Source organism: Doryrhamphus excisus, linkage group LG9 (assembly GCF_037039965.1).
Source record: "Doryrhamphus excisus strain RoL-2023G ecotype Guam linkage group LG9, RoL_Dexc_Guam_v1.1, whole genome shotgun sequence".
Taxonomy (NCBI): domain Eukaryota; kingdom Metazoa; phylum Chordata; class Actinopteri; order Syngnathiformes; family Syngnathidae; genus Doryrhamphus; species Doryrhamphus excisus.
The window spans coordinates 2,171,182-2,195,741 of NC_136365.1; the positions used below are offsets into that span (position 1 = coordinate 2,171,182).

Here is a 24,560-nt window from a genome sequence, read left to right on the forward strand (position 1 = left end):
ATTAAAATCATGGCCAGGTGACCATTAGGACCCAGCTGTCGTATCTTGGTTATCAATAAACCAGACTGTAAATGTGTGCTCACAGCATACATTGTGCAATGACTTCCTGTTCAGTGCAAAGCCAGGTTCAAAATAAAAGCACGGGTAGTATTAATTTTAATTTTACCACATCAGACGGAAGCTGCACATGACATAGGACCCCTGAAGTCAGCAGTGTTTTTCTTAACATTATTAATGTAAGGAAGAAAATACATCATTGTTGTCCATTTAATACAAATTATTTGTTAATTTGTAATAATTTGAGTGCATATTCCAGGACACATACCTAGGTATCAAAGTGATGTGCCTGTTAACAATTTAATTGCAATTTAAAATAGGTTTCACACACATAGTCTCCTGCAGAATGAATAACAAAAACACAAATTTGTCATTGAGCAGTTTATTTCTTTCAGAATAAAATCATTCAGGGATCTAGCACTTGTTTATTTGATGGGCTGCTTGTATTTACCCTGTGATTTCATTTCTACATTAATTGTTCAATACATCCAGTATTCATTATCCAGATTTTTTTACTTCCTTGCTTTAACCCATTAAATGGGTAAAAAAAAGAATGTTTACATTTTCATTGAAAGGAAAACACTGAGGCATAGAGGACATCAACATAGTACAACATAACAAGATATAGAAGGTGCAGATATTACCTTACAGACACATTAGTTGTTTCAGATAAGAACCGCATGTATTTTAGTGTCTACCCTGTGCTGGGCCAGCCAGATGAGTCAGGACAGCCATTCCATAGACGTAATGTCCATTTTAAGACACAATTATAAAAGCAGATAGGTGATAGGAAGGGCCACTCTGTGCAAGAATCAAAAGAGGTGAAAAGAGCTGTGTTCCATGTTAAAGTGGAGATGACGGCGTGAGGGGGGCAAACCTCTCCCACTCCCCGCTCTCAGACCTGTGATAGAGCTGTGGCTGACCCCCAGGGAAGAGACTATCAGAGTCTGGGTGCTCCAGGAGGTATTGGATGGTGGATTTGATGTGGTGGACAAAGTGCGGTGGCTCAGCCATTGGCGATGTGGACAAGTACTAGGCAGGATACATAAAATAATAATAATCATCACTTAACAGTATACATACCGCAACAGACACCCATTGAACCCCTTTATAATATTGAGGATACAATTATGAAACATCAAAGATGAGCAGGAGGCGTTTATGACTTATTTACCTTTAAAATTATGTTGTCGTCTTGAGACAACCAAAAGGCAATATCCATATTGGGAGACCACTTGCAAGGCCCGATTTTAACAAGTCTTCGACGTGAGTCATAAATGTCAACCATCTGCCAAATAATATTGAAACAAAACATTGGAAAGATTTTTGAGTTAAACCTCAAAAGGACCAACATAATTTTGCCAGTGAAGATCTCGCAGTTACCTGTCCACCCGTGAAGGTGCGTGCTGACCGCAACTCCTCTACCGGTCCTTTACAAGGGAAAGCTGCAGGGAACACTTGCCCTGTTTTAACATTTATACCTTTCCAAAAACACAATCATCAGAAAGTTGTTCGCTTGTCAAGCATAGCATTACATCCCGGGTAGTATACACATACCTACACCATAAATAGCAGGTCTATGAACACCATTGATGAGCACATCGTTCATTTCTGCGGGGGCGGAGGAGGCACCAAAGAATATATGACACACATGTAGGGACAGTTAGAGACTTCTGAACAGTCACATCATGTTACCTGTAATGCAGCATGTTTCCAGGTGGATATCCTCTTTCAGTTGCTGGAAGGCCACTATAAAGTGAAAAGTTTCCTCTAGGAGTTTCACAGAATTGCATTCCCACAATGTAGCAGTGCAACCTACCTAGAATGTTAAGGCTCAGTTCATGGGATGTCATTGCCTCATCCTGAAATCCACCAACAAGATGCAGCTCAAGTCTACGTGGAGGAAATATGAAGGCTGGATTTAAGTTCACAAAATGTATATTTTAGTACATGTAATGTGTGCCAGTTCCATACCTGCCCTCCTTACTGCAGTTAGTCAGTGATGTGACAGATTTGACAAGGAGTGGGACTTCTGATCGAGTATTGGACCCATCGCAGTGTGCGAGGCAAGCTGCTCCACTTCCTAACAAAAGGGAAATCTGATTTAAACTCATATACAGTATATACAGTCCCTCATTTATCGCAGTTAATCTGTTTCTGTCCCGACTAAGTAGGATTCCTTATTCATAAATGAAATATTTTTGTAGTTAGAGCATAGAATTCGACCTTTTACATTTTTTTTAACATGATTAGTGACTTCTAGACATTAAATAACACCTCTATTGTCACCATTACATTCATATTACCCAATGTAGTAGACATAATAATAGAAAATATCCAATTTAAACTTGTGATAGTGTGATAGTGTGATTTGTCACAGCATAGATCCACTCACTAGTGACTCTTTTCCGCTGTCAACAAGAAGTACTAGCAGGGTCTACCTGGAGTATCTGACCACTTTGGGTTTCGAGTGTACACCACACTGCCCCTGCAATAGTCATTCGATTTTTGTTTTCATTTGAACAGCATTTCTGAGTAACCACTGTCTGTCCAGTGGCTCCTGGTAAAAAAATCAGTAAGTCTGGGGCCCAGGAATATATTTTTATTAATATATTTTTGAAAGCATGTGATAGAGTGAAGCTGCAAAATTCAAACTGTTATGTGGCAACCACTACTACTGTATGGGCAGAAGTACACAAAAAAACTAAGTTAGCAAATGTTACCTGTATGCCGCAGCACAACCAAATGGCAGGTGGTGGCATCGTCAGAGCCAATCACTGAAACACTATCTGGCGTACATGAAACACAAAAGTTTAACATGGGATCAAAATCTTGATGATATAATGGAGTCAAAGATAATTTGGTAACACCCTGATATATTTCAAGACTTGGTTCTGCTTACTGTCTTCTGGTGTCGTTGCAGCAAACTCTCTCTGCTGGACATACAGGAGGCACTTGGGGTCAACATCAGTGAGAGGCAGGGAACGAAAGGCTCTTGCATTTTCCTGTTGTTCGAAAAATCATATCAAGGAATGAATTAGTAGGTTTTACTATATCAGTTGCATTATAAGACAAAGATAAGTTATGTTAGCAATACAAGTATTGAACATACACATACAGTAAATGATGAATGATTGGTCTCATTGTCGACTGCTGATGACAGCTTCTCCCGAAGCTAACACTAGCCACACTAGCCTGAAAACCCACCTGTAAATGAGGATATTTGTCGAACAGCTCTGCGGTCGAGGTTAAACTCTCTACTCCTTTATTTCGAATAAGCAAAGGCATGTCCTTTCAACTAACAGTTTGTATTATTTCATATTCCCATTACTACATATTTAGCTTGATATCTAAAACTAATGTCGGTACCGACCACTTCTTCGTCTGAAAAAAAATTCTTCTTCTACGCTTTTTGTTTTGTTTCATGGCGGGTGGCAACGCTACATTACCGTCACCTACTGCATTGGAGCGTGAGTCAGCGTTCCCTAATACGTTCACACATTTATATATATATAGTGTTTAATAAGTCTGATTAACGTAAAAAAACCTACCATTACTGCTTCTTTTTTCCCCTTTCCAAATCCACTCTTGTGTATATATATATATTGTACGCTAAAACCCAATAGATTTATTTTTAGTACAGCGCCATCTTCTGGCAAAAAAATACTCGCAAATATATAAAATTCACAATTATCACTACGCAAATATTCATACGCAGCATCCGCTCAATAACACGACAGTTACGCTGAATAGCAAATTTCAGTTACGCCGTAAAAGAGGGCAGGGAAAATAAACAGCGAAAGCGCTAAGTTTCGTTTAGCCTGTTTATGTTACGCGTCACAAACTGCTTGGCTCATTTGAATTTAATCGTAATTTTGGTCACAAAGAAAGGTATTTGTGTAATAAGTAAGTTGACTGTGTTTGCTGGAAGATAAGAGTGTCTGTGGTAAATTGGAAAATTGTGGGCGAAAAGAATCGAAAGTAGCTAAGTGGCCCACATCAAGTACTGTTGTTTTTGTGACCATGAGACGGGGCTCCTCTTATGGCGACAGAGACAGGGACCGTGGACGAGACAGGTAACTTCTTTTTGTGCATATATGATCGCGTTCAATGTTGAACGTTGAGCAGAGCGTAGTTTAAATCAGCCTGCAACGTTTTCTGTTTGTGAGAACTACTACTACTGCTGTTGACTTTGTTTTTCGTGGTAATTAATTTCAGTAATTAACCAACTAGTATTTTATTCTTGTTACTGCACAGTTTATTATTTACTTTCTAGTTGTTTTACTGTATAGTACAGTACTAAATTCTATTGCTATATATAATAGGATTGTTAATAGTATGTGATATGTTACAGTGCTGTTTGACATTTTTTATAGACAGCAAAGACAAAAATTCAGTTTATAGAAACAATTGTTTCCTTAATGTGCAATTGTTGTCTTGCAGTATGTTAGCACTGTAAACTGAATCCTGCATGGCTGATTCTTCATATACTACTTATTAGGCCTCGTTCTGCGCCTGTGGGTCTTCGCAATAGTGGCCCCTCGCCTATGAGGTTTGGGAATCCAGGGGACCGCCTCCGGAAAAAGAAGTGGAACATGGATGAGCTGCCAAAATTTGAGAAGAACTTCTACACTGAGCACCCAGAAGTCCAACACTTGAGTCAGGTATACAGTATTCATTGCACAATCACCCACATGATTTAACAAATGGAGCCTTTTCGGGTGACTGTATTTACATCAACTACATTGCAGATAGCTCTTGCATTTTTATTACAGCAAGATGAAAAATAGTGCGTGAACAATGTCAATCCTGTTTTTACATTTCTAGTATGAAATGGAAGAGTTTCGGAGTAAGAAGGAGATCACCATTAAAGGCTCTGACTGTCCCAAAGCTGTTCTCACTTTTCAACAGGCACAGTTTCCACGTGAGTAAACCGACATGTATCATTATGTGTGTAGTGCATCGCTATAAGATAACACTAGTCAAAAGTTAGCGTGTTGACAGCACGTTTTCCCTATCGATGGTCACACGGAGTCTGACGCTTTTATACGTAGCTTTATTTTGACCTGAACACATCAGCAGCAGTGCAATACCAGCACCATGTATGTATCGAGAGATCACAAACACGTCACAGTCCCTTCGTCATCAGGACAATACTCGCTCATTGTCAGTAGATGACCGCAAGATGCATTCATGGACACTCAGAATATAACAGAAAAGTTCTTTCATTCATTTATTCACTTTCTACCGCTTGTCCTCGCAAGGGTCGCGGGCGTGCTGGAGCCTATCCCAGCTGTCTTTGGGTCCAGCCTGGACTAGTCGCCAGCCAATCACAGGGCTAGCAGAAAAGTAATACATACAAATATATGTAATTGTGTCATATATATCGCTTCATAAAATACAGTAAAGAATGCTATATTTCACACATAGTTGCAAATGGTGATTACCCTTATTCATTTTCTATACCGCTTATCCTCTCGAGGGTCGCCGGCATGCTGGAGCCTATCTCAGTCTCGGGCGAGAGGCGGCGCACACCCTTGGACTGGTCGCCAGCCAATCACAGGGCACATATCGACAAACAACCATTCACACTACACTCACATGGATTAATTTGATTAAAACATTTTAATCATTTGACAGCCTTAGGTAAAATAAAACAAAAAAAAATGGGGTCTTGGTTACTGATGGCTTCCTTCCCTCTTGTAGAATATGTGATGGAGGTGTTGATGCAGCAGAACTTTACGGAGCCGACAGCAATCCAGTCTCAGGGCTTCCCTGTGGCTCTGAGTGGCAAGGACATGGTGGGCATCGCACAGACTGGATCTGGAAAGACTCTCGCCGTAAGAATGCATGCATGTTGATAGCAGTTCCAAGTAATTCACCAGTGGAACCTCGGTTAGTGTACGTACAGGTTAGCTTGTTTTTTGGTTGACTTTGAAAATTGACGCCAAACTACCTCCATTTGAGTACATTTCAAAGTGTTTTTTTTTGCATTTAAAACTAGAATTGTAAAAGTTTTTGGGTTAGTATTATTGGGTTTCTGGAATTTAGAAAAATGAATCTGGTTAGAGTCTGACCTTCTGGAATGGATTAATGACAATAACCAAAGGTTCCACTTTTTTAATCAGTAAACAGTTACTAATGCAGAAATGATATACGTGATTGATTAATGAATGTGGCCCTAATCAATAATAATTTTGTTCTCTAAAACTACTCTTTCCTCTCACTCTTTGTACCTGCAGTATCTACTTCCTTCTATTGTGCACATTAATCATCAGCCCTACCTGGAGAGAGGAGATGGACCCATTGTAAGTTCTCTGCTTTCTGCTGTATTTCTAAATTGAAGGTCAAACACAGTCTGTTGTTTAGGTTGTTTAGATTTCCAATCATTTCCCCATAATATAAATATAAATATATAGCAGTGGTCACCAACCTCTTTGAGTCTAAGATTCCTGGTCTTCTGGGGGAACTGATGTAATACATTTTTTTCCTAATATTCCCGCGAGTGACCGACAGATTCCCAAAGATGGACTGTTTGCCATTATATCCAACTTTTACAGTTTACAGTGCTTTGATCTCCACGCTCTCCAGTGTTCCAGTGTACTTCTAACTCTTTGCCCTCTTGCCTAATAGTGTTTGGTCCTGGCGCCAACAAGAGAGCTGGCCCAGCAGGTCCAACAGGTGGCTTATGAGTACGGCAAGTCTTCCAGAATCAAAAGCACCTGTGTCTACGGCGGAGCGCCCAAAGGACCACAGATACGAGACCTTGAGAGAGGTGATTATGCTGTCAGTCAGTAATGGCTGCTTAGTTTCGCGCTTAGAACCCTTGAAATACCGCTGCAAAGCTTGAGTCGTTAAAAATACTGAATAAGGAACACACAGGGAGAACATTTCAACTCCCATGACTGTTTGGCCAACATGTGCGGCCCCACTATTATATATCATAATAATAATAATGGCATTGCAAGTTGAAAATTCAGCATTTTGATTATTGTCTGTAGGTTGCAGCCCTAAAAACCTTCTCATGTGATCAAAGCGTACACTGTTGTTGCCATGTGAATTTTGTTCATCCTTTTTACTTTGCTATCTGCAGGTGTTGAGATCTGCATTGCCACGCCCGGTCGCCTGATTGACTTTCTGGAGTCAGGAAAGACCAACTTGCGCCGCTGCACTTACCTTGTCCTGGATGAAGCTGACCGCATGCTGGACATGGGTTTCGAACCACAGATTCGCAAGATTGTTGATCAAATCCGGGTAAGAGGATTCCTCGGCTATGTTTTACTGTATGATTACTGTCATATACATGATCTTCCTCTGGTCGCCATCTAAGCCTGACAGACAAACCCTAATGTGGAGCGCAACCTGGCCCAAAGATGTCCGTCAACTTGCTGAAGACTTTTTAAGAGACTACATTCAGATAAATGTTGGCGCCCTGGAGCTCAGTGCCAACCACAACATCCTGCAGATTGTTGACGTTTGCATGGAGGATGAAAAGGACCACAAGTAACTCCACTTCATAGCACTTCAGAGCACGCAATTGCTTTTAAGTAACGCCGCTGCTACGCCTGCCTGTGTGTAGACTCATACAGCTGATGGAGGAGATTATGGCAGAGAAGGAGAACAAAACCATCATCTTTGTGGAGACCAAGAAACGCTGTGATGATCTGACGAGAAGGATGAGGAGGGATGGGTAAGTGATGCGGCTACTCTTTAACAGCGTCAGACTCAATCCCGCTGTTGTTCTCCATGTGTAGGTGGCCAGCCATGTGTATCCATGGAGACAAGAGTCAGCCAGAAAGAGACTGGGTGCTCACAGGTCTGATGCAGACAACTGTCAAAGTCAATCCTTTGTCATTGTTGAAACTCATGTGGGAAAACGTTTATTTTCTACAGAATTCCGAAGTGGGAAAGCTCCCATTTTGATTGCCACTGATGTTGCCTCTCGGGGTCTGGGTATGTCTTCTCTTGAAAATACTCCACTTTGACACAGTGTGTTGTTGACTTTAATGTGTTGGATATCAGGCAACTAAATTAAGTACATAGTCCGCTGTTTAAGGCAGGGCTGCAATCTATTTGTGGCAGTGGTGTGTCGCATGGGGGGGTCACATAATGACATCATCATCAAATTTGCATAATTGGCCATGCCACATTATCAAAAAGTGAATAAAAAAACATAACAAGCCAAATGTTTAGAAGTACAATTAGCTTTTTCGGTCTTTTTTCTGTTTACTTGAGCATGTGAGTGCTTTTAGATGGGCGAGAGGCCCACAGCAGCACCCGCTACTCAATGACAAGTCAGCAAAAGTCTCTTACTAGATTTATCACCAGTTGCTTTTTCGACAAAAGAGTATCTTGAGCGAAGGAAGATTGACAAGTTGAGTGGGCAGCCCTCTGCTCTTATCCTTGTTCAACTCTTTGTATGAGCTATATGCTAACTCGCAAACTAGAGAGCGAGCGACCTAAACGGTAGCCTCCAAGTTATTTCCTATAAACTTAAATAGCCAAAAACCTACCACTTCCACACGGATAGGGAGGATAACTATTAACAGTTATTTAACCTTTAACATGAACATGAATCAAACGTAATAATTTTTTCTGGGTACATGATACCATACAGCATCCATATCAAACTTGCGCGGGCCGCACTAACATTAAACTTTCATATCAAGGCGGGGGCCGCGTGTTTGAGACCCCTGCCCTATACCAAGTCACCAAGAACCAAATACAAACAGCCTGTGGTTTGGTTCACACCATATCACAAAAGTCAAAGCTGATGCATTTGAATGTAAATAACATTTAGCCGGATATACACAGATAACAGGTCTGATCGATGAAAGAAATTAATTATAATATATATGTTTTTTACTGAGTCTGGAAAAAGTATGAAATGTTGATGTAGTAAGTTCTGTCTACAGCTACTCATGTCTATGAGAATCTGAGGACCCTCAACGTTCCACTCTCTTAATGTGAAATTCTATTACTGCACAGGGAAAACACAAAATGACAAGGAATCAATTATTATATAGGAAGTTGACAGCATATGGAGGCTGGTCCACTGGTCTGTTTCTTGTTACTCCCGTTCCAAAGCATCCTTCAAGCGGGGCTCTTTGGCACGCTGCCTGAATGGAGTGTCCGTATTGGGGAGACACGCCTGAGTGACAAACACGACACATACATAAATACATACATACTGTACTGAGTATGTGTACGGTGTCGAGGACGGTGACTGCATGTCCAGTGACACCGCCATAGGAAGAACGTGACTCGGATGATGACCTCCTTGGTTAGTGTATGGCTGTAAATATGAGAAGGGGGGATAAGTGTCTTTGACTTGCCAAGAACCCCATCACTATATTCTTCTTCTTCTTCTTTGTCCCCTCTTCTCCTCTCAGGGTTTGGCAGCACGCAGCAGCTATAGCAATCTGCACTGTTGCTGCCCCCTCACTCCCATTTAAAAGTAGAGCTTTGTCTAGTTTTCGTGTAGTTCAAACCCCTGTGGTGACCTTAGATCCCCACCCCTCCCCCTTCCCTAGCCTGATATAAGTCCAACGAGCCTGTCATGGGAGCAACCTGAGATACCCGTTTGTCTGCTTGCCGATCCGTCCATAAAAAAAAAAAAAAAAAAGCAGACAAACAGGGTGAGAGAGAGAGAGAGTTGAGGCGGGCTCGTCTGGATCCAGTCCTGGCCAGGGCCCGAGGAGGTTTCCTGCAATGTGACGAGAGAGCAACAGAACCTGCCGTTGCATCGAGGTAAAGCGGTTCTGCTCCCGTCTTGACGTTGCCGGTGTGCATAGAAGGTGAGGGATGCGGTCTCCCTCACCCTCAAGCCCCTCCCTCTGAACCAGGACTGAGCACCACAAAAAAAAAGGGGGTAAGTACTGCATCGCCCCTTTTTTTCTTAACTTCTCCATATGACCCGTTTATGCCGTTTCCGCCATCTATCTTCTGTGTGAATGAAACAATAGATAAGTTTGTGTCATGGTGCATTGTTATGTTATTGTTATTGTTTGTTATGTCGATGTCACGATGGAAGGGAGGCTAATCGGAATCAGCAGTGCGGTCAGAGCCCCACGTCTCCTGTAATGAGAAACAGACGACTTGTGTTCGCACTGTCTGGCCAGTTGCAATCATATATGACAGCTCAATTTTGTCTCGGTTGGAGTCTTGTGGATGAAAATTCAAAAGCCACATCAAAATATCAGAAAAATTTCGAAAATTAATATTTAATATATTTGTTCAGGGCGGCACGGTGGTCGAGTGGTTAGCGCGCATACCTCACAGCTAGGAGACCGGGGTTCAATTCCACACTCGGCCATCTCTGTGTGGAGTTTGCATGTTCTCCCCGTGCATGCGTGGGTTTTCTCCGGGTACTCCGGTTTCCTCCCACATTCCAAAAAAACATGCTAGGTTAATTAGCGACTCGTCTGGAAAGTCAGTCATGTCCCTTCTTCCGTATTTTCCGTAGTTTCATCATCAAATATGATTTGTTAGATTTTGTCCATAGTCTCCTAACATTCATTCATTCATTTTCTACCGCTTTTCCTCACGAGGGTCGTGGGGGTATGCTGGAGCCTATCCCAGTTGTCTTCTAGCGAGAGGCGGGGTACACCCTGGACTGGTCGCCAGCCAATCACAGGGCACATATAGACAAACAACCATTCACCTAAGCATGTTTTTGGAATGTGGGAGGAAACCCACGCATGCACGGGGAGAACATGCAAACGCCACACAGAGATGGCCGAGGGTGGAATTGAACCCTGGTCTCCTTCCTAACATTCAAATGTTATAAAATATACAGATCACATAGGGTTAGGGTTAAGACTAAAACGTAAACACATCAAGGTTAGAATATTTAAAAGCATTTGCACGTTCTCCCAGGCGGCACGGCGGACGAGACCAGGGTTCAATTCCACCCTCGGCCATTTCTGTGTGGAGTTTGGAGTGTTTTTTCTCCGGGTACTCCGGTTTCCTCCCACATTCCAAAAACATGCTAGGTTAATTGGCTAACTCCAAATTATCCATAGGTATGAATGTGAGTGTGAATGGTTGTTTGTCTATATGTGCCCTGTGATTGGCTGGCCACCAGTCCAGGGTGTAAGTGTAAAGCTCTGATTGCTAATTGTATAAATAGGAATATTAATTTTACTGTTTTGAGCGGAATTGTGTTCTTTGTGAAAACAAGAAGTTTACTCAAGAGAATTGTGTGTAGTGTTTTGAACAAAAGTGTGTTGTAGATCTGCGGTCTGAATTGTGCTCATAGTTGAGCAGACTTGGTTCCTGGAGTTGGTGCTTTGGTTCTATGTTGTGGTCGTTGTGTCTCAGGCATCACAAATTGTGTGTAAAAACAATCGAGAAAAAATGTAAGAGGTAAGATATCGGCAATCTGATGCAAAATATCATCAAATCAGTAATCATCATCTTTGGAACCAATGGAGACGATTCTTGATTGAAGCTTTCATGTCCGAAGACGCCCGTTTTGTCGAATTCTAAAAACGACCGCTTCTTATTCAAAAGATGTGGAAGACATCAAGTTTGTCATCAACTACGACTATCCCCACTCGTCTGAGGATTATGTCCACCGAATCGGACGTACAGCCCGCAGCACCAACAAGGGCACCGCCTACACCTTCTTCACGCCCGGGAACGCACGTCAGGCGAGGGACCTTGTCCGAGTTTTGGAGGAGGCCAATCAGGCTGTCAACCCCAGGCTGCTTCAGATGGTCAATTCAGGCCATGGAAGAGGAGGCGGTAAGTATTTGTTTATGTTGTCATTATGGGATGTTGAATTTTGAGTACAAAAATGAAGTAAGGCTACATCACAGGTGGAAGAATGCGTTACCGTGACGGCAGCTCCAACAATCCGAACCTGATGTACCAGGACGAGTGTCATCGCCGCATGCACCCCGGAGAGGGAAGCAGCAGCGGCAGGGACAGCCGCTCCGGTTACGGCCACAGCGACCACAGCCGCGATGCCAGAAACGGCCACAGTTCGGATCAGTTCCAGGGTTACGGTGGCGGCTATAAGTCCCGCAGCGGAGTCCAGTCTGCAAGTAGCGGAGGCATGGATCAGTCGAGTCAGCTTCAGGGTCAGTTCACCCAGCCTCCTCCTCCGTCTGTGCCGCCGGGGGGGCCTCAGCCTCTCATGGCTCAGCAGTTTCCCGCACCGCAGCCCCCATTAATGGGCTTCATGGGGCAGCCGCCCTACCGTTTTAACCCTCCTGGCCCTTCAACCCGCTAGTAGTGATATGACAAAACATACATACTAGATTCCAATGGTGTGTTTTTGCTATGGTAGCCTGCGTCATGTATGTGCCTGGTTTACGTCAGCATTACGTTCAGCTGGTTTCATATTTTTAATATAACCTACATGCATACACACAAATGAGATTCACTTGTCTGTGCATTTATTGATTCAGTTTTTAAGTATTTTGGAACATCCGAACTCTTGGTCAGCCTCTGACAAAACAAAAAGGACAAAACGATAATAACTGAAAATTGAATGGCCTTTTTTTGGTCTACAGGCCATTTTTTAATAGATATTTATATGAGAAGACGGAAGCAAGGCAGTTATGACAAAGCAAAGCACAAATTATTTGCAGCGGGTCGGGGCATTGTCACCAGTTATTTTTTGGAAAGGTATTTCTATTTGGGATTATACTATATTATGATGGCTTTTGGGGAAAGGACACAGAAAGGAAAAAGTCTCATCCTTGGGGAACATTTTCTATTTTTGAAGATGATGTCGTCATATTTCTGAGCACCACCTGTTGTACAAAGTGGAGGTTGCCCTTTCAAGACATTTTGACATTCCATGTCCCTCGCGGGTCTAAGCAAGTTACTGCACCAATTCTTCATAACACTTTTAAAAAATAGTTCGGTATGTTTGATAAAATAATTTGATAGCATGCACTGCCATTGCTATTTTATTATACAGTATGTAATATATGCACATATGTTTTTTTAAATCAAATGTATGCCACATTCATCATTTCTCTAATGAGATGATTTGATACAAGCTCTGCACACGCTGTGTTTTCACTCTTTAGGGCTAGCTGGAATTCTGCTCTTGTTGGGCCTCACTATAGTGGGACTGTTTGGGTTTGGGACAATGTCCAGGTGAGGTCAGTATACAGTATGTGCCTGTCAACTGTTTGGCTTGGAATTATTGACAAATGTATATCTGTTGGTGCATATTTTTATTTTAGTATTTGCTTGTAATTGATGAAAAAATGTTCAAAAAGATGGCCTTGACAATCTTTGGAAAAAAAAAACTAGATAGAAATATTTCAAGAACCTGTACAATTATAGGTTCCGACTGTTTTCATGTACAATATGAATTCAATGGAACACATTAAAAATGTTTTGTTGTAACCACGTTACTGTGCAGGTGGTTTTCAGGTTCTTGACTAGTAACACAAGAATGACAATGAAACCAATCTGCCACCATATTCTTTATTTTAATATCTGTATAATCTCAGCGGCCGTCGACCCATGCTGTAAATTATTCTCATGTACCATTTGATGCAGACAAACATTACAAGAGATTCACAGTACATAAACGTATGCACAAATGAAAAGAATGACCTTCATCTCAGGCACGTGTGGTAGAAAATCACTGATCAGATGTCAGCGATGTCAACTTAGGACTTTGTGGTGTCCCTCTTTGGGTCAAACGTCAAGAAAGGCAGCAAACGAGGAAAGACAACATTCTGTCAAAAGGACATGTCTCGTGCAAAAAATCAAATAAGTGCATGTGATATCATTCTATTGATCCTGAGTCAAATCCAATGTAAAGATTGTTAGAATATTTCTAAAGTGCTGAAACGTTAAGAATGTCTTCATGTCAGGGAATCACAGCTGTTTGTGTAACTTTACCAGCAACACGATTAGGTTTCATAATGACAATAATTGTCGTTTGATATAGCTAATAGTGAAAAACCATTGATACACCATCCTGACGTTGATGTTCTGCAATTCTGGATGAACATTTCCAGTAAAATGATTGCAATTATGTTAAATTCAGCAAGAAGGAATTAACATACTCTTGCAATCCAATATTGTTCACAGTTCATATTGTTGCCTTTGACCACCCAGCATGCCTTGCGGGCATTTGGAAATAAGAGTTTTAAGCTGCATGTTATTTTACACGGTAGTAGTAGTAGCAATTGAGTTATGTGGGTGAGTTTAGTTTTTGTTGCACCGTGAGCAAGTACTGTATCTCGTTCTGTATGACGTTTTAACCCAATGCGGCATGCCTTGCGGGCATTTGGAAATAAGAGTTAAGTTACATGTTATTTTACACGGTAGTAGTAGTAGCAATTGAGTTTTGTGAATGAGTTTGGTTTTTGTTGCACCGTGAGCAAGTACTGTATCTCGTTCTGTTTGATGTTTTAACCCAATGTGGCATGCCTTGCGGGCATTTGGAAATAAGAGTTTTAAGTTACATGTTAATTTACACGGTAGTAGTAGTAGTATAGTTTTTGTTGCACCGTGAGCAAGTACTGTATCTCGTTCTGTTTGATGTTTTAACCCAATGTGGCATGCCTTGCTGGCATTTGGAAATAAGAGTTTTAAGTTACATGTTATTTTTACACGGTAGTAGTAGTAGTAGTTTAGTTTTTGTTGCACCGTGAGCAAGTACTGTATCTCGTTCTGTTTGATGTTTTAACCCAATGTGGCATGCCTTGCTGGCATTTGGAAATAAGAGTTTTAAGTTACATGTTATTTTTACACGGTAGTAGTAGTAGTAGTTTAGTTTTTGTTGCACCGTGAGCAAGTACTGTATCTCGTTCTGTTTGATGACCGCCTCCATGCCAAATGTTTTAACCCAATGCGGCTCGCCATTCAAACTTTGCCCGCCCCCTTGATTTAAAATAGAAAAAGGAATATGTACTCAAATTCTCGCTGAGCACACAACTACGGTGCGTTCAAGGCCCACAGAAAACATATAAAACCCCAATGCTTTACAAAAAAAAAACATCAGTCAGGCATAACCTATTAATTTATACCGACTTAATGTGAATGAGATACATTTCCTGTAGAAGCGGCCTATTTTCTGAGATAAGATTTTGACCAAAAATCCACGGGAAGGCTTAATCGCTAATTCCTGATGATTCCTGTATTGTAAATTCCTATATTCCCAAAAGGGGCAAAGGATTCGAAACCACATTTTGCTGCAGTTCTGCCTGACTACAATCATAATAACACTGTGAAACTTATACCTTTAACTTCCAATCAAGGGTGATCATCTGAATACATTGAGAATTTATAATAATAATAATAATAATAATACAATGCTCATATTAATGGGAATATATGCGAGCTAACGTAGACCCATTCGTTCGTACTCGACATGAAGTATAGCATGACTTACATCGGATTTAACACTATGTAAACCTGTCTGATGACATATTCATCGCAATGTCATGTGGTTTGATCTCACCTGGGAAGGTTTTATTCAAATGCGTGTGTTGCAGTTTAACGGCTTTACTGTCCCACTTCCGTGATGCGTTTAAAACACTCATGACGTGTCATCAATACTAAAAAGGTAGTGCTGCCACTGTCACATGCTTGCGTTTGTTTTCTTAAAAAGAACAGGCAATTTCAAGGTTGGTTCATCCCAATGCAAACATTCATTTAAAAAGGTTACATTTGTTCCCCAGAAGGTCCCTGGTTTCGAAATACATGTGAAGAATATCTCGGAAGAAGAGGAAACGGTGGAAAAGACCAAAAAAAACCGTGACAGACAGGAAGGCACCAGGTAGAAACGTTTTTTCCACACAACACAACTGGTCTCTTTAACTAACAAAGGAGCCTGAACCACTCACTCGTGTGGGACGTCTTCAACCCAAATTGAAAGGAAGCTGTAGAAGACATATCGGTCATCCTTCTGGCTAAAGATTACCCCAGGTGCTCGGAGGAGGGAACTGGTCCACGTCACCCGATTCATCATGAGAGTTGTCGCCCAGGTTGAAGGTTAACTTGTAACGCAAACGCACCTTTTCCTGAAATGTGAGGAAAAACACATCTACGTCACATTTGAGGACACGGTCGGCGGCCATATTATCTTTGCATGAACACTTTCTTGCAGGATCACAGTGTAGTACTAGAAAATATCTAGTACTTAAAAAAAATACCAACCACACGAAATGCCGCTTCCACATCATGTAGAAGAGGGGTCTCAAACACGCGGCCCGCGGGCAAAATGTGGCCCGCAGGACACTAGTTTGAGGCCCCCGCCTTGATATGAAAGTTTAATGTTAGTGCGGCCCACGCAAGTTTGATATGGATGCTGTATGGTATCATGTACCCAGAAAAAATTATTACATTTGATTCATGTTCATGTTAAAGGTTAAATAACTGTTAATAGTTAACCTCCCTATCCGTGTGGAAGTGGTAAGTTTTTGGCTATTTAAGTTTAAAAGAAATAACTTGAAGGCTACCGTTAGGGTCGCTAGCTCTCTATTTTGCGAGTTAGCATGTGTCTCAAGACCCTGCAGTTGCGCAATATGTTGTAAATAAAAAGAGTATAAATGTGACTATAGTCGTGTTTTGTCATGTCTACAGGGCTCTAATAATGCTTTGTTCATTTTAATCTGAAAAAAATAATTAGTCTACCCACCAACTATATGTGGTTTCTTAAGTTTTTATTATTTGCAGTTTTATTATTATTATATTTATTTATTACTGATTGATTTTCTTTATTCTTGATTTGTTTATTTATTTTTCGTCTTATTTTGTGTAGAAAAATAAAAATTAAGATATTTGAGAACAGTGGAATGTTTTATCAGAGCTTTTCTTAAAGAAAATTGGAACCAAAAATTTGTTTTTAATAAATGCATTTTTTTGTTTTTTTGGGTCTCACCCAGACCCGAGCTCCAGTGACCCCCAAGTAAATTGAGTTTGAGACCCCTGATGTAGAAAAAGAAAACAAAGTAGGCTACTCGGATACATCACAGAAGCAAACCTTGTTAGGATTAGCCAGTAGAAGAATCTGTGTGATAGCAGCCGGAGGAAGGACGGGATTAAATGCTGGGAGTTCAGTACTCGATGGCGGCTGGAGCTTCACTTTCATTACCTGGCCAACACACAAGACACATTACCCACATTATGCAGCCCCCCCCCCCCCCCACTTCTTGTTACGAACGCACAGCGTCAACCTACCTTGGGTACAGCGGCTTGAAAGCGAATTTTAGTGACAGGAACTGGCGCTGACGACAGCATGGAAATGATCACCACAAGAACATCCGGGCGTGACGGCGGACAGTCACGAGCGTACGTGAACAAAACACGGAGGCTGTGTTTGTCGAATACAGTCACTGGTAGCAAGCTGCCTAAAACATTTTCAATAACAAAACAGACAATAAAAACGTAAGCATATTTGGATCTTTGAACGCATCATGCTGGGTGTGGCGGCTTTGGCTTACTTGGGTGGATTAATTCCAGAGGCACTGCAACATCAGCAAGGGAGATATTGTTGCAGGAGACTAGCAACATTTTTTTGTCAACAACAGGCGTAGGATTGTCAGCTTGTTCTTGCACAGCCAAGTTGGACGAGGGCGCGGGACCCGATGGGAATGGTGGAGCGGGTCCAGAGTTGCAGTTGGACTTGGATTGGAGCTCTCGCAACGTCACCCGAGCCTGAGGTTGGAGTTTACCCCTGCAGAAGCAACAGGACAGTAATAACAATTAGGGATGGGGCTAATCCAGTTTAGCAGCGTATCAATATCCGCTTCTGGTACCAATGTAATGGAGTGGATGGAGTTAAGTGCTTTTAAATAATTCGGGGCATTTTTTAATGGGGATGTCATTCAATTATGTCACAACTCAGGACTGAAACAGCATTTTTTTTTTGTCACTGACTATTTACATTTGCTCACAGTTGTCCATCAAGTGGTGAGAAGTAGCCACGACCATGAGGTCGGTCTTTAGCTCCACAGAAAACAAAAAAATATTTGGTCCCTTATATTAAATAGACAAATCTTACTTCTAAAAAAAAATAATAAATAACTTAACTTTAATAACTTAAATAAATACCAACCATACGAAATACCGCTTCCACATCATGTAGAAGAGTGGTCTCAAACACACGGCCCGCGTGCCAAATGTGGCCCGCAGGATACTAGTTTGAGGCCCCCACCTTGGTATGAAAGTTTAATGTGCAAGTTTGATATGGATGCTGTATGGTATCATGTACCCAGAAAAAAATATTACGTTTGATTCATGTTCATGTTAAAGGTTAAATAACTGTTAATAGTTATCCTCCCTATTTGTGTGGAAGTGGTAAGTTTTTTGGCTATTTAAGTTTAAAGGAAATAACTTGGAGGCTACCGTTTAGGTCGCTAGATCTCTAGTTTGCGAGTTAGCATGTGTCTCAAGACCCTGCAGTTGCGCAATATGTTGTAAATAAAAAGAGTATAAATGTGACTATAGTCGTGTTTTGTCATGTCATGTCTAGGGACCATGATACATATATACTGTAGTGTTGGAATTGAATTACATCACTCTCACAAATCGGTTTATTGATATTCTTCCCGCTACTTTTGCTCCCTGTCTATGAAGACTACACAAGTCAACTAAACCCACTAGAATCGTTCTCACCATTTGACCTGCTGGTTCTCTGGTGGGAGGGACTGCTCTAACAAGGTCTTCCCCAGGAGGTCCAGCTCATCCATGACTTTGGGTGCCACGCCTACAACCTGCGGAGTCTGGGCCACAGCTGGATGCAACACTGGAGTTGGGATTGTCGGAGACGGGAACTCTTGGACAGCAGAAGACTGAGGGAATGAACAAAAACCAGGTACACGGTTTGAATTTCCACTGAAGGCGTGTACACATTAAGACTTATATTTATGAATATTCATGAATGGGGTCACTTTGATTCCCCTTTTCATTGATTTACCGTTGAGGTTACTGTGGCTTTTGAAGAAAGAACTTTTCATTGGCTAAAATGGATGAATTAGAGGTGATAGCACCACCTGCTGCTTTGGCATGCACATGACAGTCATGGCCAGGATGGGTGGACATGGCCTCAGACTGCCAAACATTATTGACAGCCCTAATAAATATAGAAAAACGGGAGTAAAAATGTTCACTGAATATTATAATTTCTGGATATCTTATTGGTCATGTTCAATGAAGTGTATATTACTGAATTTGGTCTAATCTTATTATTGTAGAGAAGGGGTGTCAAACTCTAAAACTCAATCGTGACTGCTGAGAGGATCTGCCAGAAAAAGAGAACAGAGGCCGAATGCGGATATACACCTATTGGTCTTTTTCACTATTCTAGGAATAGAAAATTGACAGAATTCCGTGTTGTCTGATGAGGTCCACGATGTGGGTCAACTACACCCCAGTTCGGTGGGCCACATTCGACACTTATTGTACTTATTGTGGATTGTTGATGACTTCAAGCGGCATCAAGTCTTTGTGAGGTATGAGATGTCATCTTCATTAAGAAATACAAATATTGACAGAAATATGAATATGCATTACCTGTAAAGTGCTGTGAGGCTCACAGGATTCTGTAACATTCAGTCCTAGGAGATCAGGAACAAAGAGGGTTAAATTAGGCTTCATGGTGTGAGTCAACATCCTGGGTTGCAGCCAATTAGTTAACCGCAGGGCTACAACCCAAATGATGAAGACAAGACAAACCTGCTGATTCACGCTGTTTTGGATCTGGGGAGTAGTCTAGCTCAGTGTTTTTTAACCTTTTTTCAGCCATGGAACGTTTTTTTACATTGGAAAAATCTTGTAGCACACCACTAATCAAAAATGTTACAAAATGTCACCACGACCTCACACGTGCATCAATAAGTCTATCGGAGGAACAAGGTAGGTGTTGCCACACGGATCAATATTACATTGCTCTGCCAGTCTTTACACCACAGACACTCCACAGTAGCCATGTTTTTACATCACCACTTTTTCTCGATGGTACAAACAATGGTATACATGGAAAGGAATATTCCAATCTCTTGTCTACATGCGCCGTGAAAATCAAACAGAATAGTCAATAGGGCATGCCCAGTAAAACGTAAACATCAACATCACGTGATACCGGCTTCCCCAAGTTTTTCTATTACCAGTTTTTCATCTGTCCAGTCTTGAAATTTAGTTTGAATCAAAAACAGACTTTGCTTAGTCCAGTGCCGATTGCTGGCCTCCATTTTTAAAAGTAAAGAACGTCTGGATCTGCGTGTTACGTCATATCTGAGCATACGCTGAAAGAACGCACCAGGGATAAATTTAAACAGGAAACGACCAAATTCAAATTTGCTAATATTTTATAATTAAAATCAGGACATGTTTTATATAGATATATATTTTCAATAAAACTGCACTTGTGAATAAAGTATAGAAGGGTTTAGATTCTGTTCCACAGATGGCGCTAATGCACACGAAAGCTGCTTGCCAACCGCCAATAAACAACAGAAGAAGAAGAAGGCACCCTGACAACTTTCCGTTTGAGCGGGTACAAGATACCTCAATCGGATTGGTTAAAGGAATATTCCATCCTTGTTCAATTCTTTCCGTTTGGGCAAATAAACCAAAGTGAATTGGAATATTTGGGTCCATGTATACTATTGACATAATGGCTATTGACATAATATTTGCAAATGATTAATAAATGTTAATTATAAAAAGTGATATTGGATAATTCCTCACGGCACACCTGACGGTTTCTCAAGGTACACTAGTGTGCCGCGGCACAGTGGTTGAAAAATCACTGGTCTAGCTTGTTATTTATAAGCGAGTTGAGGTTTTTGTGCTTACCGAGTGACATGAGCTCATCGTCCAGGAGGCTGATCCCCATGTTCTGACTCAGGATCTCCAAGTTGGAGGGTTTTGCGTTGAATGGTGCTGTGTTGGCTGCTGGTGCATTCAATTCTGCCAGTTCTAACAGGGCTGAGCCGCTGCTGCCTGGGTTAAATAGAAACAACGTGCCAATCAAGAGTTGTCTAGAAGACGCTTCTAAATCTGCCAATGAGCTGAAGAAAGGTACCTGGTTGTGAGGGTGTGTTTATACAATCTTTAGCCAGCTTTTCACCCATCACCAGCTCCCTGTAGAGGTTAATCACCTGTGTCAAGCTGTCATTGGCCTGTAAGATAGCCGCTGGAAGCACATATGTTTATTTGCTTTTATATTATTCCATCTAGTTTTAGCCCTTCTGCTTCAGAGGACCTTGCATTGCTCGCATGCTTACCCAAAGCTTCATCGTTGTCCTCCGTATCACTGGCTAACCGGAATAGTGTGGGTCTCATTTTTTCACAACGCTGGTAAAGATCCTTTTTAAACAATACAGATGCTTAATTAAACAAAGTACACACTTCCCACATTTGCGTCCGAGACCTGTGTTGACGTGCTGAGTTTTCCCAACCTTAATGAGCTCCTGGTTGCACTGTGAGCTGCCTTCCTTGCTGTAACCTTCCAACAGCTGGCTCAGCAGGCTCACACTCTCTTCCACCTCCTGAATGGCGTTTACGCGCTTTGAAACCTTCTCTACACGCTTCTGGTCCTAGAAGAAGAAAAGAGCATATCAGAGCAGTCCCTTTTAAAACTGAATCATGTTATTTCTAATAAATACACAAATACAAAAAGTGCAGATACGCTGCGTGAGGTACAAAGCAACAATGACTCACCTCCTGGACCATTTCCTTAATGAGCTGGTTTGCGGCTCTTAGATCTTCAGGGTGACAGCTATTCAATAAGCGAGACAACGTCTACAAAAACAGGATAGGACAGCGGAGGGGAAGAGGATGGCAGCTTTGTCAACTGTTGCTCCCTGAAGTCAAAAACTCATTAAAGTTCACGGGAGGTTAAACAGCTTCACACATCACTTGATAATGTTTGTTTCTTTCTTTTGGCTTTTTTTTTGATTACGGAGTCGCCACAGCGGATCTATACTTGTTCTTATTCTTCAAGCTACATACCTTAGACTTCTCTTCATCCTCAAAGATGGCACTTTTGGTTCTAGGTGGAGGGGGAGGAAGGGGCTTGTCATCAGGAAGAATGGGATCCTGTTTGACAATACCTGGAAGAGAACAAGGACGTATGTCAACCTAGTGGAATAAACATTTAGTAGAGCTCCTCCATCGACACCTACCCCATTTCAGAAGAAACCTTCAACATTTTACACTGCAACCATCTAGACTTGTTATTGTGTATAAACACAGCTGTTACCAAACATTTCAGATGGGTTATTTAAACTGTAGTATCACACCATGGCGGACAAGCTTTGAATAAACAAAGACTACTGGTCTTATGCTTGTGGTTCACCATTACCAAAAGGGAGAACTGATATGAAAACACAAACTTCAGGGAATTATTGGAACTACAACATGGCATCTTCCCCTACTATGAAAATAAGTTAAGTATCCTGGAAGGAAAACAACTTCTAGTATGGTTCTCACCTTGTTTCTTCAACATCTGATAAGCATCAGCGATCTTGGTCTCTTCTGGAAGCGTCACTGTCCAGCTAAACATCATTTCTTGAACCTTTGTCTTCACTGGCTCTGGAGCACGACTTCCCAAGTACTATAAAGAGGTTTTTTTCCAAAAAGCAAAAGTTATACACTTGTTTCATTGGTCAGGAAGCGATATTTTTGATCAATTCGATATGGGGATTTGGTATATTGCCTTTCCGTTTTGTTGGTGGCCAGGAAGTGCAACAGCCATATCCCATCTAAGCCGTGACACATAATAAAGTTGCTCTAGACACGAACCACTACACTACGAGGCGACACATCTTCTACACAAAGCAGTACAAGTTAATGAATCAACGATCGGGATTGCGTACTTTGCAACAAATTAATGTTCATACATGACAACCAATGGAATAACGGTGCAGTAACACAATGAAGGACATGCAAATATGTATTCAGGCAGGCTGATTTGGTGTAAGAACGAAGGTAGACAAGTTTGTAGCGCCATTTTCATCCGCTACATTTATTACGCCTGATGTGGAAGATAAGTTCCCCACTTATTAGTTAGTCTTGTTTTCAATGACATGCACCATTATTGCTATATTCCCTTTCCGCTTTGTGTAATTGTAATTGTGTTAACTGAAATGCTAATTGTTTTGTGTTGTGTCAGTATATTGATATTCAACCTAAATATATCAGGATAGTATGTGTTTTGGTTCATATCACCCAACCCTACCTAATGCACAGCAACAGCTTTTTTACATGAGCATTACTTTAAAAAAATACCCAGGAAAATGTTTTTCTTTGCATTTTATTTTCATATATTTTATGATCGATGTCAACATCTGCCCTGAACCCATATGAAGTTAATATGAATTCCACGCCAGTGGTTGGGTACGCCACTTTCCTGTTCATATTTCTATTGATACATAGAGGAAATCAATCATTAAGTTATGAACCTGAGCAATCATTACCTTGGGTGAGACCACCTTTATGAGCTCATTGAGAAAGCGGAACTTTCCCACTTCACTGTGAAATCGCTTCCCACAGTTCTTCATACAGGTTTCCAGAACCTGGTGATCAACCAAAACCTGTTAGTACAATGTGTGTTGAAATTAGAGAATTAGATAAAGTCAATACGGAAAGACCAGGTCTTACCAGAAGTGCTTGCATGGCCTCCCATTCCTGAGGAGATTGGATTTTGTGGGCCAGAAGTCTGGTAGCAAGTTGGGGCCTGAGAGATGAGACGATGTAAATGCAAACATAGATAATATATCTTTTAGACCAAAATTGTTGAATAATTATTGTTATGAGGTAACTAATAACTTGATCACACCACTGTGATTAGTTAACATATTCACCCTTCTGGTTCATTGTTGAGTTGATCACAAAAAACCTTGATATTATCCCAATCAGTCTCCTTATTCAGAGGATTGGTGGCCTTGTCTGTAAAAAAAATAAAAATAAAAAGTACATTTACATTAAGCCATACCCACCTTCCTGTTGTTCAACTCAAAGTTAAACAACATTGACGCTGCTGTAATGTTTGTAATTCCTTTTGATTGTTTAATAGTTTGGTGTTTTCGAAAGCAAGTTATCAAGTATGCAGAATATGACAGCACATTATGGTCGTGGCAGACAGATTTGATTCCATTCAACCGGCATTGAGGAAAGAGACAAAGTTTAAATTAAATCGCCTTTCCAACGTGTTTAAATCGGTAAATGGGAATAACAAAGTCGTGTAAAATGCTTGTAAACAATGTCACTCAAAAATGCTTCTGAGTATGTATTAGGTCTCCGAAAGCACTTTTTGATTACTCGCCTTTTTGATTAGCTAAAAAATAATTCCGAAAGAATGCTAGAAAACAAAACTATATACTTAATATGTCACCTCGTTATGTTTAAAATTAAAGCATTGATTGTCTAACAACGACTTACTGATACGCGACTGTAGGCTCTCCTCAGCTAGAGGCGCCGTCGCCATCTTTTGGGAATTCCAAACAAGAGGTCAAATCTCGCGTGCTTTTGAACTATCGCGTGAACACTCCATGGGCGTATGTGTTCTCCAAGCG

At 41.2% G+C, this 24,560-nt stretch overlaps 3 protein-coding genes across 4 annotated transcripts in view; 1 reads left to right on the top strand and 2 right to left on the bottom strand.

Annotated features, from left to right (window-relative positions):
• Window positions 1-14,584, top strand: part of LOC131139384 (putative ATP-dependent RNA helicase DDX17) — a 28,511-nt gene extending 13,927 nt beyond the window's left edge. The window contains exons 1-13 of one of the 2 annotated variants that reach the window (XM_058088986.2): window positions 3,798-4,133; window positions 4,559-4,721; window positions 4,885-4,981; window positions 5,764-5,897; window positions 6,300-6,365; window positions 6,691-6,832; window positions 7,151-7,311; window positions 7,388-7,560; window positions 7,637-7,747; window positions 7,812-7,873; window positions 7,951-8,010; window positions 11,572-11,805; window positions 11,880-14,584. In XM_058088986.2, coding sequence (XP_057944969.2) covers window positions 4,081-4,133; window positions 4,559-4,721; window positions 4,885-4,981; window positions 5,764-5,897; window positions 6,300-6,365; window positions 6,691-6,832; window positions 7,151-7,311; window positions 7,388-7,560; window positions 7,637-7,747; window positions 7,812-7,873; window positions 7,951-8,010; window positions 11,572-11,805; window positions 11,880-12,295 — 1,872 coding nt within the window. In that variant the 5' untranslated portion in view covers window positions 3,798-4,080 and the 3' untranslated portion in view covers window positions 12,296-14,584. Of the gene's footprint in view, window positions 1-3,797; window positions 4,134-4,558; window positions 4,722-4,884; window positions 4,982-5,763; window positions 5,898-6,299; window positions 6,366-6,690; window positions 6,833-7,150; window positions 7,312-7,387; window positions 7,561-7,636; window positions 7,748-7,811; window positions 7,874-7,950; window positions 8,011-11,571; window positions 11,806-11,879 lie in introns of those variants that run through there. The other variant, XM_078793169.1, reaches the window with a different exon arrangement.
• Window positions 430-3,487, bottom strand: ntan1 (N-terminal asparagine amidase). The gene is made up of 10 exons (XM_058089030.2): window positions 3,265-3,487; window positions 2,960-3,062; window positions 2,781-2,846; window positions 2,032-2,140; window positions 1,877-1,950; window positions 1,753-1,806; window positions 1,615-1,668; window positions 1,441-1,538; window positions 1,232-1,345; window positions 430-1,089 (listed from the first exon to the last, which is right to left on the bottom strand). Exons 1-10 carry the CDS (start codon window positions 3,343-3,345, stop codon window positions 901-903), a joined length of 942 nt encoding a protein of 313 aa, XP_057945013.2. The 5' UTR covers window positions 3,346-3,487; the 3' UTR covers window positions 430-900.
• On the bottom strand, window positions 14,517-24,495 carry LOC131139400 (ADP-ribosylation factor-binding protein GGA1-like). Its single transcript, XM_058089017.2, has 17 exons — window positions 24,427-24,495; window positions 23,850-23,934; window positions 23,647-23,722; window positions 23,463-23,561; window positions 22,477-22,600; window positions 21,997-22,097; window positions 21,706-21,786; window positions 21,444-21,581; window positions 21,270-21,351; window positions 21,068-21,178; window positions 20,839-20,985; window positions 19,555-19,598; window positions 18,658-18,833; window positions 17,484-17,716; window positions 17,221-17,390; window positions 17,024-17,134; window positions 14,517-16,061 (listed from the first exon to the last, which is right to left on the bottom strand). The coding sequence occupies exons 1-17, from the start codon at window positions 24,470-24,472 to the stop codon at window positions 15,951-15,953; spliced, it is 1,935 nt and encodes a 644-aa protein (XP_057945000.2). The 5' UTR covers window positions 24,473-24,495; the 3' UTR covers window positions 14,517-15,950.
• Between the last annotated feature and the right edge of the window lie 65 nt (window positions 24,496-24,560).